Source organism: Colossoma macropomum, unplaced genomic scaffold, assembly GCF_904425465.1.
Source record: "Colossoma macropomum unplaced genomic scaffold, Colossoma_macropomum, whole genome shotgun sequence".
NCBI lineage: Eukaryota > Metazoa > Chordata > Actinopteri > Characiformes > Serrasalmidae > Colossoma > Colossoma macropomum.
This window is the reverse complement of record NW_023494785.1, coordinates 34,726,043-34,744,468: the sequence shown is the minus strand read 5'-3', so window position 1 is coordinate 34,744,468 and position 18,426 is coordinate 34,726,043. Positions and strand designations below refer to the sequence as shown.

Below are 18,426 nucleotides of genomic sequence, written 5' to 3'. Positions count from 1 at the left end.
TTTTTGTTTAAATTTATTTATTTATGTTTGCCTACTTAATGTTGAGAAAGTCCTAACCAAAGTAATTCTGTAAACTTTATTCAGTCTGTAGGCACAATAGTTTTATATATCTAAATTTTGTCATATAAAAACTATGTGGTTTTTTTTTGGACAGTTTATTATTTGAAAAGATTTCATTAAAAATCATTGCACTCCTCATCCTTATTTTTAAAATGCAACACCGCAATTCACAAGATACACAACACATATAATGTATCATGTTATATATGTATCATATATTACCTTCCCATAGCCAGGACAAGTCCAGGTACACCTATAGATTTATTAACAGACAGTCAGGGAAACAAGCACCGCACTAAGCTTAAGTTATAGCTGTTGTTCAAAGAACTGCTGTTGCTGTTACTGTGCTGGTAACTGACCTGCCAGTGGCAACACTTCCTGACTGGAGATTTGTAGCTGATCATACATCTTCAGGTCATAAATGTGTAAGTTAAACACTGCCCTCTTCAGATCAAGCACTGGAAGTTACAAATGAGTATTCATGTAAATTCAGTTTTGATTGTACTTTCTGCCTTATCATGAACGAGCAATTTAAGATTAAGCATTTACAAAAGAGACTAGATGTGGACATTAAAAAATGAAATGTGTTAATACATGAAATATACATTTTAAAAATATGCATAAAACTCACAAGATAGGATGCACAATAACTGTATGCACTATACAAATGCAAAAAGTTAGGTATAGATACTAAATCATTTATAAAACTATACACTCAACCCTTAGGCACAAGCCAAAGATAATGCACTAGAAAGGTGCTGTTACCCATTAAATTCTCTACATTTGCTATACTTGTCTAAAGCTAAAAAACAGTTTTGTTTGTTTACTTATCAGTTAATTTAATGTCCTTGTACCCAAGTATAATGACTACTAGTGAAAATTCTCACCCCTTGAAATGTTTTGTAAATATAAGGTTTTCAAATACATATGGCAATACTTTTTAGTCTGATACTAAGTGTCATTTTCCACATCAGAAAAAGATCTTGATGTTTTGGGCAAATACAAAGGATGTGTGTGTACACACATACATATATAGTGGTACACTGAGAACATTGTAAAAAAAACAATATAAAAAATGTCAGGGTGGAAACCTCAGGCTTCAGACTGAAGCTCTAGTCTGATAAAATATTCCTTCTGATTTGGCAAAATACCATTCATTTTGGCTAAGCAAGTCCTGAGATTCACTCCGTTTTTAATTGATGAGTTCCCATTGACCGCCTCCACACAGTCGCAGCATGACATCATGGTACTGTTAAAAAAAAAAAAAAAGGACAGTAGAGAATTTTCATTTATATAAATTAAATGTCGAACTTCACTGTAAAAAATTGTATTTCATGCATTTTTCCTCATAATCCACTAACTGACTTGACCAAACACATGGCTTAAAAGATTTTTAAAGAAACATGTAGCTGTTTATCCATTTTCTATTCATTCTCTTTCTAATGATTTGTGCCCAAGAGTAATAGTAAATATTTAGTGATGTAGACAGTTTTATGTAGAGCACCTTTCGTATGATTTTTGAGGACTACTAAGTTGTTTTTTTCTTTTGTGATTTTTACCCCACCAAAACCATCCATCACATCTTAGCTAACTTCCACTCAGGCAATGTCATTGGACAGCTCAACATGTTTGGAAAAGCTAACACACAACCGCAGTGGCTAACATCACACTGACTGATGGAGAGAGAGGGAGGGTCATTCTGCCTACCCAGAGAGAGCGAGGTCAAATATGCTCTCTAAGAGCATAATTGGTATTTTTTACTGTAAAGTCACTTACATCACTTACATCTTAAATCACAGAAAGAATGCACTGGAAGACAAAATCTGAGGCACTGTTTGAGTGTGTGTGAAAACCCTCCTTAGCTCAAAAATCTGAGTTTCCTTCCAAATTAAAATCATACAGAAATGTTGTATATTCTGAGTGTGGTTAAATTTGCCTGATGGAGATGGTTGTTTCTTTTTATCAAATACCAAACAGCATTCCAACGGACCTAACAGATTTACACTATTTTATAAAGCACAGTACAGTCTCGTGGCTTTTCAAATTTCCATTACATTTTATCAGAAGTTCTTTTTACAGTGTGCCACCTGACCCTTCGTAACAAGCAAGTACAACCCCATTTCCAAAAAAGTTGGGACACTGTGCAGAATGTAAATAAAAATAGAATGCAATGATGTGCAAATCATGTAAACCATATTTTTAAAGGAAAATACTACAAACATATCAAATGTTGAAACTGAGAAATTTATTGTTTTTTGAAAAATATATGCCCATTTTGAATTTGATGCCAACAACACGTTCCAAAAAAGTTACCCATTAAATTCTCTACATTTGCTATACTTGTCTAAAGCTAAAAAACAGTTTTGTTTGTTTACTTATCAGTTAATTTAATGTCCTTGTACCCAAGTATAATGACTATTAGTGAAAATTCTCACCCCTTGAAATGTTTTGTAAATATAAGGTTTTCAAATACATATGGCAATACTTTTTAGTCTGATACACAAGTCATTTTCCACATCAGAAAAAGATCTTGATGTTTTGGGCAAATACAAAGGATGTGTGTGTACACACATACATATATAGTGGTACACTGAGAACATTGTAAAAAAAACAATATAAAAAATGTCAGGGTGGAAACCTCAGGCTTCAGACTGAAGCTCTAGTCTAATAAAATATTCCTTCTGATTTGGCAAAATACCATTCATTTTGGCTAAGCAAGTCCTGAGATTCACTCCGTTTTTAATTTGGTGAGTTCCCATTGACCGCCTCCACACAGTCGCAGCATGACATCATGGTACTGTTAGGACAGTAGAGAATTTTCATTTATATAAATTAAATGTCGAACTTCACTGTAAAAAATTGTATTTCATGCATTTTTCCTCATAATCCACTAACTGACTTGACCAAACATATGGCTTAAAAGATTTTTAAAGAAACATGTAGCTGTTTATCCATTTTCTATTCATTCTCTTTCTTATGATTTGTGCCCAAGAGTAATAGTAAATATTTAGTGATGTAGACAGTTTTATGTAGAGCACCTTTCGTATGATTTTTGAGGACTACTAAGTTGTTTTTTTCTTTTGTGATTTTTACTCCACCAAAACCATCCATCACATCTTAGCTAACTTCCACTCAGGCAATGTCATTGGACAGCTCAACATGTTTGGAAAAGCTAACACACAACCGCAGTGGCTAACATCACACTGACTGATGGAGAGAGAGGGAGGGTCATTCTGCCTACCCAGAGAGAGCGAGGTCAAATATGCTCTCTAAGAGCATAATTGGTATTTTTTACTGTAAAGTCACTTACATCACTTACATCTTAAATCACAGAAAGAATGCACTGGAAGACAAAATCTGAGGCACTGTTTGAGTGTTTTTTTTTTTTTTTGTGAAAACCCTCCTTAGCTCAAAAATCTGAGTTTCCTTCCAAATTAAAATCATACAGAAATGTTGTATATTCTGAGTGTGGTTAAATTTGCCTGATGGAGATGGTTGTTTCTTTTTATCAAATACCAAACAGCATTCCAACGGACCTAACAGATTTACACTATTTTATAAAGCACAGTACAGTCTCGTGGCTTTTCAAATTTCCATTACATTTTATCAGAAGTTCTTTTTACAGTGTGCCACCTGACCCTTCGTAACAAGAAAGTACAACCCCATTTCCAAAAAAGTTGGGACACTGTGCAGAATGTAAATAAAAATAGAATGCAATGATGTGCAAATCATGTAAACCATATTTTTAAAGGAAAATACTACAAACATATCAAATGTTGAAACTGAGAAATTTATTGTTTTTTGAAAAATATATGCCCATTTTGAATTTGATGCCAACAACACGTTCCAAAAAAGTTGGGATGGGGGCATGAAGAGACCGACTGTTGTAGTTTGAAAGTGAAATGTTTTCCCATTCTTTTTTGGTATAGGATTTTAGCTGCTTAACATTTTTCATTCCATAATGTGCCAAATGTTATCAGTGGTGACAGGTCTGGACTGCAGGCAGGCCAGATTAGCACCTGGATGCTTTTACTACAGAGCCATGCTGCTGTAATACATGCAGAATGTGGTTTGACATTATCTTGCTGAATTCTCTGAAAAAGACATCGTCTGGATGGCAGCATATGTTGCCAAAACATGTGTATATTGTTCAGCATTAATGGTGCCTTCACAGATGTGCACATCACCCATGCCATGTGTACTAATGCACCCCTATACCATCATGAATACTGGCTTTTGAACTGGGCACTGATAACAAGCTGAGTCGTCTTTAGCCCGGAGGACACAGTGTCCATGATTTCCAAAAAGAACTTCAAATTTTGATTTGTCAGACCACAGGACATTTTTACACTTCCCCTCAGTCCATTTTAAGTGAGCTCAGACCCAGAGAAGGTGGCAGCGTTTCTGGATCCTGTTTATATATGGTTTGTTCTTTGCGTTTTAGAGTTTCAACTTACATTTGTGGATGCAGTGATGAACTGTTTTTACAGACAGTGATTTTCAGAAGTGTGTCTGAGCCCATGCAGTGGGTTGCCCCGTCCCAACGGGAACGTCTTGTCAGCATCAAATTCAAAATGGGCATATATTTTTCAAAAAACAATACAATTTCTCAGTTTCAACATTGGATATGTTGTCTTTGTACTATTTTCAGGGTTTAATCAATTTGCACATCATTGCATTTTGTTTTATTTACATTTTTCACAGCGTCCCAACATTTTTGGAAATGGGGTTGTACATTTAGGTACAGAAGACTGCAAACATCCACAGGATGTTTGACTGCTTTGACATTTGTTATTTCAGTTAACTTGTCATCTGTAAATTAATACTACTTAACATAATTTCAAAGCCATCGCATGCAAAGATTTAGAATAACATCCACGAATGTTAACTGCTTAGAAACATTAGTGCCTAAACAAGTCAAGAAGCCAAGCTACCAAATACCAACAACATTTTCATACCAACTATAATTTTAATACTTCGATACTCGCTATAAAACACCTTTCATCGGAAAACTGAAGGCAGTAACTTTTCCAGTCGTGGCCACATTTTTAGAATACAAATAAGTAAGAACTTCATACCTTCTCCAGACTACTGCGGTGACCTAGGCTAACAAGAGTCATGCCCAGCTGTTTACAAGTCCTGTACAGCTGTCCCTCTGCTTCTTCTGTCAGAGCACTGGTGGCTTCATCCAGCACTGATATAAGCCAGCATAGCAACAAAGAAAAATGAGGTGAAAAATTAAATCTGTCTAACCCTTTGGAAAATAAAGAAATAAATAAATGAAGAGCCAACAGGGAGCCAAAAGAGCCAGCTTCTACAGATGAGCTGAGGCAGTTGATCTGCCTAACACTAGTCACAAACACTCTTAATGAGTTAAATTAGGTAAACCCAACATCTCTGAATGTACTGCAGATGATACATTATGTAAAATAAGATTCATAAGCACTCAATATTACTGACCTGCAAATTTTGGCTGTAGGTAGAACAACCTAGCAAAGCAGAGTCTCTGCATTTCTCCTGGTGATAAGACATCATACCTGTGATGAGGGTAACAATCTTTATAAATATAACAACTTGTTACTAACATATTATCTTTACTATAATCAGCTTACTGAGATTAACCAGCCAAAGCTCACCAGTTCCAGTCCACTTTCTCATCCAGTCCTCCTGTTCTCTTTACAAGACTGGACTGAAATATAGGACCAAACTTACCGTGATTACAACATTTTTTGTATCACTGCAAAACTGCAGATTTAACAGCAAGCAAAATACACATGTGATCTTATCCTGGCCTATCCTACTAAAATTAAGCCCCAGAAAATCAAAAAAAAAAAAGTCAATGTGAATGCTTACCACCCCAGCCAGTTCAAGGTACTGAAGAATTCTCTCATCATCAACAGAACCTGTGAAACAGAAAACCATCAGGCTGAAACTTGTAATCAACTTCATCACATTCAAACATTTTGATGAGATTCAGTCTTACCTGCTGCTGGATAAATGTCTTTCAAAGGGTAGATCACCTTCAGGCCAATAAAAAAGGCCGGTAAATTTACCAAAATTCATACAGTTCATATTTAATTTGCCAGTTCTACAAAAGACAGAATTCTACAGAATTCCTACAAAAGCTTAGTTTACTCTCCCCTTGAGGTAGATTAGTGGATGATAACGAGTTCCCTAGAAAAAGTTTGGAGTATCTCACCTGTTCTCGGAGTGTGCCATCAGTCAGGTAGGGTTTCTGTGGCAAAAAGAGGATGCCCCTTGGGCCAAAAAATGCGGTCATCGCAACAGAACCTGAGAATGAGGACACAGGAACTTAATGGTCACAGAACGTAATAAAAAGTTTTCTAATGAATCCTTAATATGAGAAGTAAGAAGACCCCTATATATTTTACATATTTCTATACAGTCTACAAGATATTTTGGATCTCCACCATACATGAAAGCCATTTCTTGCTGGCACAGTCTCAAAGGTTTGCATTTATGGTACATGTATACTTATGTTTACATGCATATGCCAGCAAGTGTGTAGTGTGTTGTTGTCAAATGATCTTAATCTGGACCTATAAATCATCTTTAAAAAGCAGTTATTTGATGAAAATTAATTCAGCAATGTCTATAATGCAGATTTGTATCAGACGCATATGAGCCTAGAAATTAAGTAATACCCCAAAATGAGGAAAATTAGTATTAAGCTCCCCTCTTTCAAAGTAGATAAATATAGCTCACCTTCAAAATATTAGCAAATATTTATTTATAATATATTAGAATTTGCTTATACATAGCAAAGTGGAAATAATAGGTCTAAGTAAAAAGATCATATAAAATAATTTGATGAAAGCTAGAATTAGATCCTTTCCTTTTGTAGTTAAAAATTAGAGCATCTAACCTACAATGCACTGAGTTGCAATGTAGCAGTTTATTAGGTACAACCAAGCCCAGCTTGGTAGTGACATGGTAGTGCGCGATGCTTGTACGAGTGTATCAAGCACAGCAGCACAGCTGGCATTTTATACACCTCAGTGTTATTGCCAGGTTGAGAATAGACCAAAAACATCCGGTCCCCTTCCACTGACAGACCACAGGAATGACTTTTTGTTCCAAAAATATTGAGGAATACAGAGGAATGACAAAGACCACTTGACTAAACCAAGGTTGGCTGATAAACAGTCAGCAACTGTAAACCTACAAAGTGCACCTACGTGGTAAGGTATGGTAATAAACCTGAGAATTAGTGTAGATGTGTATAAATATTTATCTCACCATTAGAAGGTTCCCACAATCGGTTGAGAACCCTGAGTAGAGAGGTTTTCCCTGTACCAGTGTTGCCCACCAGCAGGAGGTGTGTACCCTGGCAAATCTTGAGGCTCAGCTCTTTAACCAGCAGTTCCTCAGAGAGAGGACACTTATAGGACAGCTGCTGTAGCACAAAAGCAGTGTCACTGGAGAAGTTCAGGAATTCCCCGTCGCTATTTGAAAAAAATGAGAAGTAATTATGTGGTCTTTCAAAACAAATGTAATTGACTAATTGCAGCTAGCATACGTGCACTCATGTGACCACAGTAACATATCAAGACTGTCATAATTACCCTCTGAACTGGTCTCTTTTACAGAGCCTGATAGACACACCTATATACATGAGTGCATATAAATGGGTCCATCAGGCTCTGTAAAAGAGACCAGTTCAGAAGGTAATTATGACAGTCTTCATATGTTACTGTTTTTTGTTTAAATTCATTATGTTACACTGATGATAGTATCTATACCACATTTCATTTGGTCACATCTCCTCACTTTGGAGTGCTAGTATTTTATTTTAGACCAAAAGGAATCCCAAAAAGCAAAAACTAACACCCAACAAACACATACACCTGATAAAATATTTGGGTATTTTATACCTGTCAAAGTTATATGCCTCCCCCAGCGCAGGATCGCAATCACACTGTTTCCTGCCAATATCGCTTATCACTTCCCTTAACTCTCCAATTCTGTACAAAACAAAAAAAATACATCAAATAAGACTGAAGTCAATATTTCTAGACAGCAATTGTGCTTAAGCTTAAGTCATATTAGAGACTAATAATCAGCGTGATTGTATTTCTTCTTTTCTTTTAAGAGATATGATAAACACTCAAATCTTGATGTTATTTACTATGAGAAGACAATGAGAAGACTATGACAATGAGAAGACTGCTATGATTAATACAGCTAAACTAGCTACAACATGAGCATCAGCTCTTCAGTACATAATATTATGGGGCTGCACAACCACATTTTTGTCTTTCACATCTGGTGTGACAGTAGTCATACATGTATTAAAATATAAATGAGTCATATGCATACAGAATCTCAGTATACAGAATAATATACTAAGGATATTTCTATAGAGCATTTAATGTAATGAAAATGTTCTGGAATTTTTAAAATCATTAGAAAGGCCCTGATGACAATATCATCATCATCATCATCATCATCATCTAAAATACCTGTGGGTGTATCCTGCAACATCTGAGACTGTAGTGGAGAGGTCTATGAGCTGCGTGAAACAGTTAATCAGGTATATGCACACAAAGGCATTCTGGAAAAAAATGTGGGATACAGTAAGCAGAAATAAATAGAAAAAAAAGTTGTTTTTCTTTTTTATGTCTTGGGACATCTCTATCATCATTTGTTTTTGTTCTAATTTGTTAATGCATTACAGAAATTGTGCTTTACCATATTAAAAAGTACATAATTTCAGCTATATTATAACTTATCAATCAATAATTTGGGTCCAACTGCACAATAGTGAACTAGACAACTTTCACTTAACCCCTCATTTTACTTCAAAACCAATGTAGGGACACTAGTCCAAATGCACTCACATGCCATTTAAACCAGAGACCTCCAGTGCTGCTCCTGCAAAGCCACCATCTAACACATCTGACTCAAAAATCATTGCCTCAGAAAACTTGAATATTGTTGAAATGTCAAATTCTGAATCTTTCAAAAAAATTGTCTAAGTCCATAAATCTTCTATTTGTGCAAAGCATGGTCTCATGCAATGTAAAATAATACATCGCTTTCATTTCACTAAAGTCAGACTCTCCAAGATCTACAACAATATAGATCATACATGTGACTGATGTCACCAAGCTCCAGCGACCCATGTACATACATGTTGGTCCTGCCCCTCTTTGTACTCATATTGGATAGAAATATTTAAATCCTTTACAGATATATTAGGAAAACCAGTCAAGCCCAGTGCCATGATTGCCTTGTTTGGTGCGACTCCATCAGTATCCCTTTCATCTTTGGAGGCTGATTTTGTATGTTTTATCACTCTTCTTGCTAGGTGATTAATATTAATTAAATGTAAATCTTCTATATCGCCCTCTTACACATCACGGACTAAAGAAGTCCTCTGTGTTGTGAAACTGGAGAAAATCCGATGCATAAAAATGGTTCCTTACAGAGATTTTCAAAAATCTGGAATCCTTTTTTTCAAATATGTAGAAAATTTGTCCTCCCTAGAACTTCCTTCATGGGCTAGTTATTGATCACTCTTTCATAAGCAGACACAGTCTTACTGAAATATGTGATGGTAGTGCTTTAGACTGACCTATGTATTGATGTAAAACATTATTTTATTTATTTATGTATTTATTTACCCATTCTTTTTCCTTAGTCCTATTTTTCCTATTTTTTTTCACATACGTTTTCAATCTGTTTATTCATTATCACCCTTTTTAATTGTCTTTTATATTAACCTCGAAAGTTCAATAAAATATTTTAAAAAATTGTTTGTTACAAAATTTCTATGAAAAAGATTACAGATAGATTTTACATTTCTAAATCAAGCATGAAAAATTGTAATGAAGTTAAGAAAAAACATGAGTTCAAAACCTGACTCACTCAATTCAAAAGAGAAAATCCAACAAGCCTGGCTGGGCATCAGTTGTGCAAACTTATGCACTTCATCTCTTAAAGCTATCAACCAAAAGAAGGAATGTGCAACAAAATACTAATGTAAATAATGCAACAAAATACTAACCTAAATAAAATATTAAATACTAACCTAGATAAATGAAAAAGATGTTTGTGTCAATAAGGTTTTGAGTATTTTTTTTCTTGCTTTACTCAAGTTTTCAATTAATTATGGCGATTATTTTGAGTTTCAGTTAGCGGACATCATTGTTACTGCTGGCTGATATAACTTCTCTGATGCATACAAAAGAATAAATGATAACTTTAGCTTGGAAAGTAATAAATAAACTTGACTGTACTTAAAAAGGGTCCCAAGACTACTTCTGAGCACTGTATTGAGTACCATGTAAACCATGTACATCAAATATGTGACTGGAAAAAAAAATAATAGTGATTCCTCAGAACTAATTCACAACAGATGGCTTCACTTCTGACAGAGGCTCCACAGTCTAGCTCCCCAAACGCCATGAAAAACATCACCCATATGGCAACCTGCCCAGGCCAAATAATTAGAGAAAAAATACTGGAATTAACAAGATTTCTGCATAAATGCTCATAAAATACCTGATCCGACTTTCATCCAAGTCATGATAAAATCACACAACATTTAATAACCCAAAACATTTTACCGTCACATCTTGAACAAATGTTTAAACAAGCAGTAACACTTTCTTTGACAGTATCCTAAAGAGTATTAAAGGCATTAAACAGGTAAGTATGAGGTACAAAGTAGTAGGTCAATATTTTTGGTAACATGATATAATGTTCCAAGACCGTTTAACCAAACTGCACTAATATGCCCAACAGGTTCTAGCTGTTAACTGAATAAGTGTGAGGTACCAAAGTGTATCTCCAAAGGGCTATTTAATCATTTTGGTTAAAAGGATAGTTACTAGACAGTCAAGCTAACTTACACTGAAATGCATTAATGTAAAAAGAAAAGTAAATTGGAAAATTCTCTAAGTATGAGGTAGTTACATAGGGCAGAAAGGTAGTTCAAAGACACCTGAAGATATACAAGAGTCTTATTTAGTATAACCTGTATATGACCTGTAAATAAAATTGAATCTGGATAAAACTGAAGCTCAAAATGCTGGAAAGACAAAAGCATTTCTAAAGATTAAGGCATCCATTCATCCACAGTCACACAGACGGTTTACAAAAACTGCACTGTGTGCATCATTCAAAGATCACCATAAGGGCACCATGTACAATATTTAAACAAATGACAAAGAACCCAATGAGAGACAGATGTGAGTGTAAAGTGTGGAGGGAGCATAATTGTATGGAGTTGCTTTACTACATCAGGAAAGCCTACAATCACTGAGGAACCAATGAACTGTTATGACTTAGAAGAAAACCAAATCACATTTTAGGTTCACAAACTTTTTCTCACAATTGTATTCTCAAAAATCCTTATGGGGGTTTTAAGCAATGCTTCTGCCAATATTAAAAAAAATCTGACCTTGCTGACAAGAGAGCTGAGCTCACCAGGGGTCATACCATCATAGACACCTGCAAAGACAGGGATTGCAATGACGACGTAGCTAAGGATGCTTCCCAGATAGTCGAACGTGTTCACTCCAACTGTGTATTAAAGAGACAGTGTAACAAAATAAGCTTAAGATGTACATAAGGTAATATACAGTACCATACAAACGTTTTCGGCACATGAGGAAATTATTTAAAAAGCTGTTTATCTGAGCAGTTTTTTGCTCAGAAATATTAATATTAAAACAAATACTAAAGGAGTGATTTTATGTCTGTCAGTGTGTGTGCCCAGTAATTTTATTATAATCTAATACCTGGTTTGCCTAATCAGGGAAAAAAATTCAGATTTCTTTCTACTGAAGAATGTTTATTGTATACAGTGTTCTTCCTGCCAAAAACACTACCGCCAGGATGAATAGTTAAAAAAAACTTGCTTAGAGGCATAAGACTTTTGCACAGTACTGTATATACACATATACCTCATAATGACTGCAGTATTTGGCAACAGGAAACAAGGCACTTCAAAAAGTATTACATTCATGGTAGTGAATGTTTGCAGTTTCCTTTGGAAGTGTCTCAAAGCAACCATAAAAGCCCTATGAACACTAAACATGTCTTAAGTCAGCCAAATTAAGAACTTTTCAGTGTCTACATGTATGGCACCAGAATTTCTCCTCATATTCCCCAGATGTTTCTATGTAAATTATTATATTGAGTAAATATAGTGTAAGCTTTACTCTCCAATCACAAGACCATGGTCACTTGTCCCTTCCACATTTTTAGCTTTTTTGCAAAACTATGCATTCCTGAATGTCTGAAGCCTCACTTGCTTTTTAATATAAGCAAGCTAGTGAGTGAAATCTATCCTACCAAGCGTAGCCTACAATTCTGTCAGAATCTGCGAATGCAGGTTTGCTTTTGCAGACATTCTGTCTGATTCTTGAAACCAGATTTGGTAAGATCATATACGTAGGGTTAAACAATCCTAACTCTCAACGGTTATACCATTGTGCAGAGTTCCGCTTAAGAGGTGTAACAGGCTAAGAATCCTAGACAAAGTGAATCACTAGTCAATTAAGTGGGCTTATCAGAATACGGAATTTTAGAATCATAGAATATTTCTAGCTTTTTTTTTTTTAATTAAACTTTGCTGGATGTTTAACATAACACTCAACTTTGGTATCATTTGGTATCATCACATTTTTAATTATTTAAAAATTTTCCCTGGGACTGGCAGGGGGAAGAAACATAGACAAAGATTGAGACTTACTGTAAAGCCAGAGTTCCTTGTTCATCAGACTCCTCTGTGTGTGTAAGAGACTTTGAAGTCTCCAGTCTGTCCGCACATGCTCCACCTTGCCTGCCCTAAATTTGGGCAAAAGAAGAGACTTGTACTTGACTGGCGTTAAATGCTTAAGGCCACTACTGTCACTGAATGTCAAGAAAGCAGAAGACATCTTCAAGAAAGATTGTGTTTGGACAGTAGCTTTTTTTAAAGGTGACAAACCGTGTGTTTAATAACCACAGCAATCTGCATAACAACACAGGTAAGAAATGACCACAGACCTGATGGCACATGACAGACTGACCTATAGAATGCTGCTGATTCTGCATTGACTCTGATCTGCATGTGCTTGAATCTGATGGGATATAAAGCCATAAAAGTCACAGATGAGACTAAAGTAGATTTTGAAAACAAAGTTTTTTTCTCCTCCTAAGCAAATTCTTGACATTAGAATAACAAAGATAGTGTTCTGATCATGTCAGCGTTTTACCAGAAACATGGCTGTATCAGTTCTAAATAAAAGGTTGCATCTAGGCTGGAACTGCGTTAGTATAAAGTATTTAATACATTAGTGTTTACTTTTATCTTTCTCAATGGATGTGACAACAGTCATAATTGTACCTTTAATTTCCTGTGATTTGTTGTAGTTGTCAGTGAATAATCAGTGAATAATAAGTGAATTGTGCAACACAGATGTGAAAGTGACTAAGCAATGCAGGAAATGATCTGCTTTAGATAATTTAAACTTTAACTTATTAACTAATTAACAAGCTCCTCGTGTGCTGGGTCAGGTGTGCAAAGCAGGGAAAACAAATTGCCAGGACTGAAATTGGGAACCCCTGCTCTAAATGAGTAACACAATGTACATTTTTTTCTTGTGAGACTCTCTCAGCACAAAGTGGATAAAGATTTTTTCAGTACTGATCTACCTGAAGTCTCCTTCTAGCTTTTCTTGTTCAATCAGGGTGGACACAATGGGTCCCATCAGGATCTTGTTGGCAACTGTCCCTATCACAAAGTAGCCAAAAATACTAAGTAGTCCGATCCAACCAGTGCTGAATAAAGGAGAGAAAAGAAAACATAAACATGTAAATTCCTTGCAGTGTGAAGTGCTTCCAACTACAAGACAATCTGAAGCAAACTGATAGCTTTGATTACTAATATAAGATAAATATTTGTTTTCAGAATGCAAATCTCCATGGAGGACCATGCACAAAAAGATTAAGGATCGGTTTAGAAATTAAAGCATAAAACATATGCATAAGGGGATGCCAAAGGAGCCATCCTTGGCTTGCTCATTTGGGACTTGGACCCGGATTTTCTGTAAAGCTGCTTTGTGACAACGCAACGCTGTGAATAGTGCTATAAAAATAAATCTCGATGACATTTAAACCTAGAAATGGCACAGATTAGATTCCATCACAAATCTAGACAAAAAATGATCACAGAATATCTTGTAGCACAATATAATGTAAAGCAAAGCAAATCAAATTACATGATTTAAAGTAGACTTCTAAAGCATGATGTTAACATAAGAATGACATGCTTTTCTATAGCAGAATTACAATTCCATCATTATAGTCCATAAAAAAATTAAGTTGTGCATTTTTGTGTAAGTTGCGTCGTATCTTGCTGTAAAGTAATAAAGCTTCTGAGCATGTTTGAGCATTGTACTTTTAGCCCTCGTCCACTCATAGGCAGATATTTTTTTAAACATAGTTGCCAATACACTTAGTGAGGCCATGGTCTCCAGATCAGGCAAGTTTCATTAAACTATTCGGATACAGCCAGTGGCTTTGTTAGGACATTCAGACACCACTGCATTACAGTGTGATGAAAAGCTAAATTCAGTAATAAGCAATAAACTTTATCAACCCTCAAATTGTCAAGCACACAGAAACAACTCGGTTGTCTGCCATATTTTTTAAAAATCTCAAAGAAAGATTTAAAAAAGCTACATTTTGCCTATCCACATAAAAATGCTGGATAGCTTTCCAAAAATCTGGAGAGCACTTTCATAAAGCTCCATTTTTAGTGACCTGAAAGAGTGTTTTTGTATGGGTGGGAGACCATGCAAATGTAAAAATATGAAAAAAAAAACCTTTTTTGAAATGTCCACATATTTATGAACAGAGTTTTAGACATTAGTTGCTACACAAAGTTTTAGTATCGATGAAATCTATATATAAACCCAAAATTAAAGGTTTGCAGTATCTGCGGCAGTGGCAAAAGCACTATGACAGCAGTTACACACAAATTCACACTCACTTGTTGAAGCACTGTAAGGTGTAGTATGAGATAGTGAAGGGGGATATGACGAGCCTACTGGCCATAGTGCTCAGCTGCTTACAGAGTCTCTCTGCATCCTGACTGATCCGCTGGTCTCTTTGTAAACAAGTATGCACCCATACATATGGACAAACACACACATACAATTTCTAATCCACTTACACTGATATAGCAGGTTCAAGCATGCATCTGTACAGAGAACAGTCCAGCATCATTATTTGCAAGAATTTCATTAATTAAATCTTTGAAAAGAAACACTTTACGGGTTATCAATGTCCTTCTGGAGTACATTGAGGGTGTAGTACACTCGTCCCCAGAAGTAATCTCTATGAAGGTCCTCTGTTAAAGACTTCCTCCAGCTCACATACAGGAGACTACAGATGTACTGTTCAACACTTTTCAACTGAAAAAACAGATGAAGACCTGAATACAAAATAATCCTAGTTTTGGAAACCCTAAAAAATGCTTCCTAATAATCTGATTTGTGCTATATTTGGGTTTCAAACATGACTTTGTAGACTTCAAGCTAAAGCTACATTGTTGGATATAGAAAACAATCGAACACTGCTGTTTGGGCATGGCATGTGACCCACTTCCCTAATAGCAGAATTCTACTGTACAATCTGTATCAATATATTTTATCCTAGGAAACGTGAACTCTGAAAAAAAAATCAACCTATGGACTAAATGCCATAATGCATTATGCTGACCATTATGACCTCAGACAACAACTACCGGCACGATAAGCAATTCTCACTGATATCCAAATTAACAAATTCCCACATGAGAATTTTAAATCACACTTTCTACATCAAATGAGGCTGTTTTGTGTAGATTTAAAAAAATAATGAGAGATAATGGGTAAAGGTAACTTACAACAGAGTTGATAAGGATAAGGAGAATGGCAAATGACACCAACTCTTGAAACTTGCCATAGTTCTTCTGAGACAAGACACTGTAGAACTGGCTTGGAATAAGACCCACCTGATAAATCACCAGTTGAACTAACAGGGGGAAAAAGATTTTCAGTGAAGATACACTGTCAAAAACGGGCTTTTTTAAGTTTTAATATATGAAATTGAACTGATAAAGTGATAACAACAGCACAAATTACATGTTATCAGCAATACGGATAAGCAGTAGTTTAAAATACTGTATTAATACTTTTTGGCTAATTTTATTAAAAACAGCTGTTCTGAATTCACTGTTTTTGTGATGTCACAAAACTATTTACACATATCCTCTTTTTAAACCTACAAGAGTTTAGCTCAGCCCATTGACAATGAAGTTAATGATGATAATGAGCGCTTAAGCCAAAGCTGGTTCATGTATAAGGTCCAATACAGTGCAGTCAATCAGAACAGATGTCATTAACATAAATCATCATTAACATATTTCAGCCTTGTTTATGCTAAGGACTAAAGTGAGGTTGAATTATGACTGTTTTTTAATGTAATAGGTCTACTAACCCTTAGACAACTAAATAAACAAAAAGCAACCCACATTACTTACTCCCCACAAGCAATAGCCCTCATACAAAAGAAAATATTTCACACAAAAGAAAACTTCTTTTATTTTGTGAGGGCATGGACTACATTAGGTAAATAAAACAACAGCATACTGTTAAATACTGATTTAAGCCTGACCATGAAAAAGAACTTTTACAGTAAGTGATGTACAGTAGACTGCTAAACCAGTTCCTGATCCAGTTTACATTTAGCACACTGTTGTTACTCCCAAGAATAAACTCTCTAAATATTTAACATCATAATTAAGACACATTCTAATAATCCATAACAACAACAATAATAACCATAATAATAATAATAATAACCATAATAATAATAATAATACTTGATTTTTTTTTTTACCTAAAATAGTGACTCCAAGTAGTGTCCCAAACATTAGCACGTTCTGGTTTGACCAGCTTGGAAAAAGAATTTTCAGAATGCTGTAGAACCTCTGCAGAAACTTCCAGTCCAGTTTTGGTCTGAAATGGTAAAGATTTTAAAGCCAGTGTTAAAAGAAAGGGCACATGATATGCAAATTAGCCAAGTTCCCTGTTGGCTCAAAATGACTGGAATGAATTATTAATGAATATTACGATGACCACGTAAGTAAGTAGAAGTAATGATGACAGGTTATTCGTTCAGTTTAATCGCGACCCTCCAGCTGCGCAGTACGTTCTCCACTATTGCAGGGTGAGGTTTAAAACTGGCAGCTACCTTTTCAGACCGGTATTCCTCAATGGCATCATATGGAGGAATGAAAGACACTTCTCCTACTGTGAAACGAACAGTCATTCGAGAACTAGAATAACACTCAGGGGTTTTCAATTAATCTTAGCTAAGCTACTTCATTAGGCTCCGGGTCTAAAGTCTCACACAGCACGTGACAACGGGCAAACATTACCCACGGCAACCTCACTGTTCCTGTGTCAAGTGTTCAAAAACTAAGAAACAAATAAGACGTTAATGTCAGACTTCGTTGCCCCTGTGTGCCCAGTCAACCCAAAAGTCACTTACAACGAATGGCATTTTGAAAACAGAGTTTAAGACTTTCTACTACAAAATGTAAACACCGAATGATGTCAACCCACGTTCTTCTTCTGCTTTGAACTGAGAGCGCTGAGAGCAACGCGTTCTACTGCCCCCTGCTGTACTACACCGAATAGATGAATCTCATCTTCATATATGACCGGTTCTGGAGGCCATATGGATCTACATGTCAGCTGCCTAAAAAAATTACGGTAGACAACCGCAGTAAAGTTGGCTTGTGGTTAGCGATTCGGATTTCTACCGGCTATAACTCAGTAACGTGCATCCACAAACACTGGTGCGCTTTGTTAGTCCTGATTTGTGAATTCAGGTGACGTCATGTTCCACGCCAAAATCCGCCAATATAACACATCAGAGTTTTACTTTCTAAAGCATATAACTTCAAAAGCTCTCAGATGAATGAAACCAGGTTCAGACTGACCAGGTCGATTTGTGAAAAAATTCAGTTCTTATTTTGCCCGTCCGTGGCCTGTGCAGACCGCGAGCACGGAAAGTAAGAGTAAGTGAAATATGAGCGGTTTTTGACCTCGGCAAGTGATTTTCAACACAAATGACTTCAAAATCTATGGAAGTGTGTTTGATTAAGCAGAGCTCGATTTGTGAAAAAATTCACAAATGGAGCTCGCAGTGTTTGATTGCTACATACAGCTGTATCTCCTTAAGAATAAGACTATCTGACTTCGCAGTTTAATTCCACATACAAACATTATCAGTAACCTTGCAAATTCTCTTGTTGTATATATTACTTGATTTGTAAAAATATTCGGATTTTGTCATATT

The 18,426-nt window shown here is 35.7% G+C and overlaps 1 protein-coding gene across 3 annotated transcripts; it reads right to left on the bottom strand.

Moving 5' to 3' along the window:
* abcd4 (ATP-binding cassette, sub-family D (ALD), member 4) lies at nt 1-17,689 on the bottom strand. Of its 3 annotated transcripts, XM_036592289.1 has the most exons (20): nt 17,314-17,689; nt 16,960-17,078; nt 15,965-16,092; nt 15,352-15,491; nt 15,068-15,184; nt 13,729-13,854; nt 13,104-13,154; nt 12,785-12,879; nt 11,489-11,610; nt 8,544-8,635; nt 7,956-8,045; nt 7,321-7,526; nt 6,260-6,351; nt 6,044-6,080; nt 5,914-5,963; nt 5,697-5,749; nt 5,521-5,597; nt 5,139-5,254; nt 2,759-2,857; nt 1-1,309 (listed from the first exon to the last, which is right to left on the bottom strand). In XM_036592289.1, exons 1-19 carry the CDS (start codon nt 17,343-17,345, stop codon nt 2,789-2,791), a joined length of 1,812 nt encoding a protein of 603 aa, XP_036448182.1. In that variant the 5' UTR covers nt 17,346-17,689; the 3' UTR covers nt 1-1,309; nt 2,759-2,788. The 3 variants fall into 3 exon arrangements, with proteins under 3 accessions (XP_036448182.1, XP_036448174.1, XP_036448190.1); XM_036592281.1 differs by lacking the exon at nt 1-1,309 and having other exon boundaries at nt 2,284-2,857; XM_036592297.1 differs by lacking the exon at nt 1-1,309 and having other exon boundaries at nt 2,284-2,857; nt 11,489-11,538.
* Between the last annotated feature and the right edge of the window lie 737 nt (nt 17,690-18,426).

What these genes read in the sequence shown, in the direction of transcription:
- abcd4 (XM_036592289.1), bottom strand. Translation starts at nt 17,345, where the DNA reads ATGATGCCATTGAGGAATACCGGTCTGAAAAG. An exon ending in AGGAATACCGGTCTGAAAAG is followed by an intron (nt 17,079 to 17,313) that starts GTAGCTGCCAGT and finishes TTACCATTTCAG; the next exon opens with ACCAAAACTGGACTGGAAGT. An exon ending in CAGAAGGACATTGATAACCC is followed by an intron (nt 15,185 to 15,351) that starts GTAAAGTGTTTC and finishes TTGTTTACAAAG; the next exon opens with AGACCAGCGGATCAGTCAGG.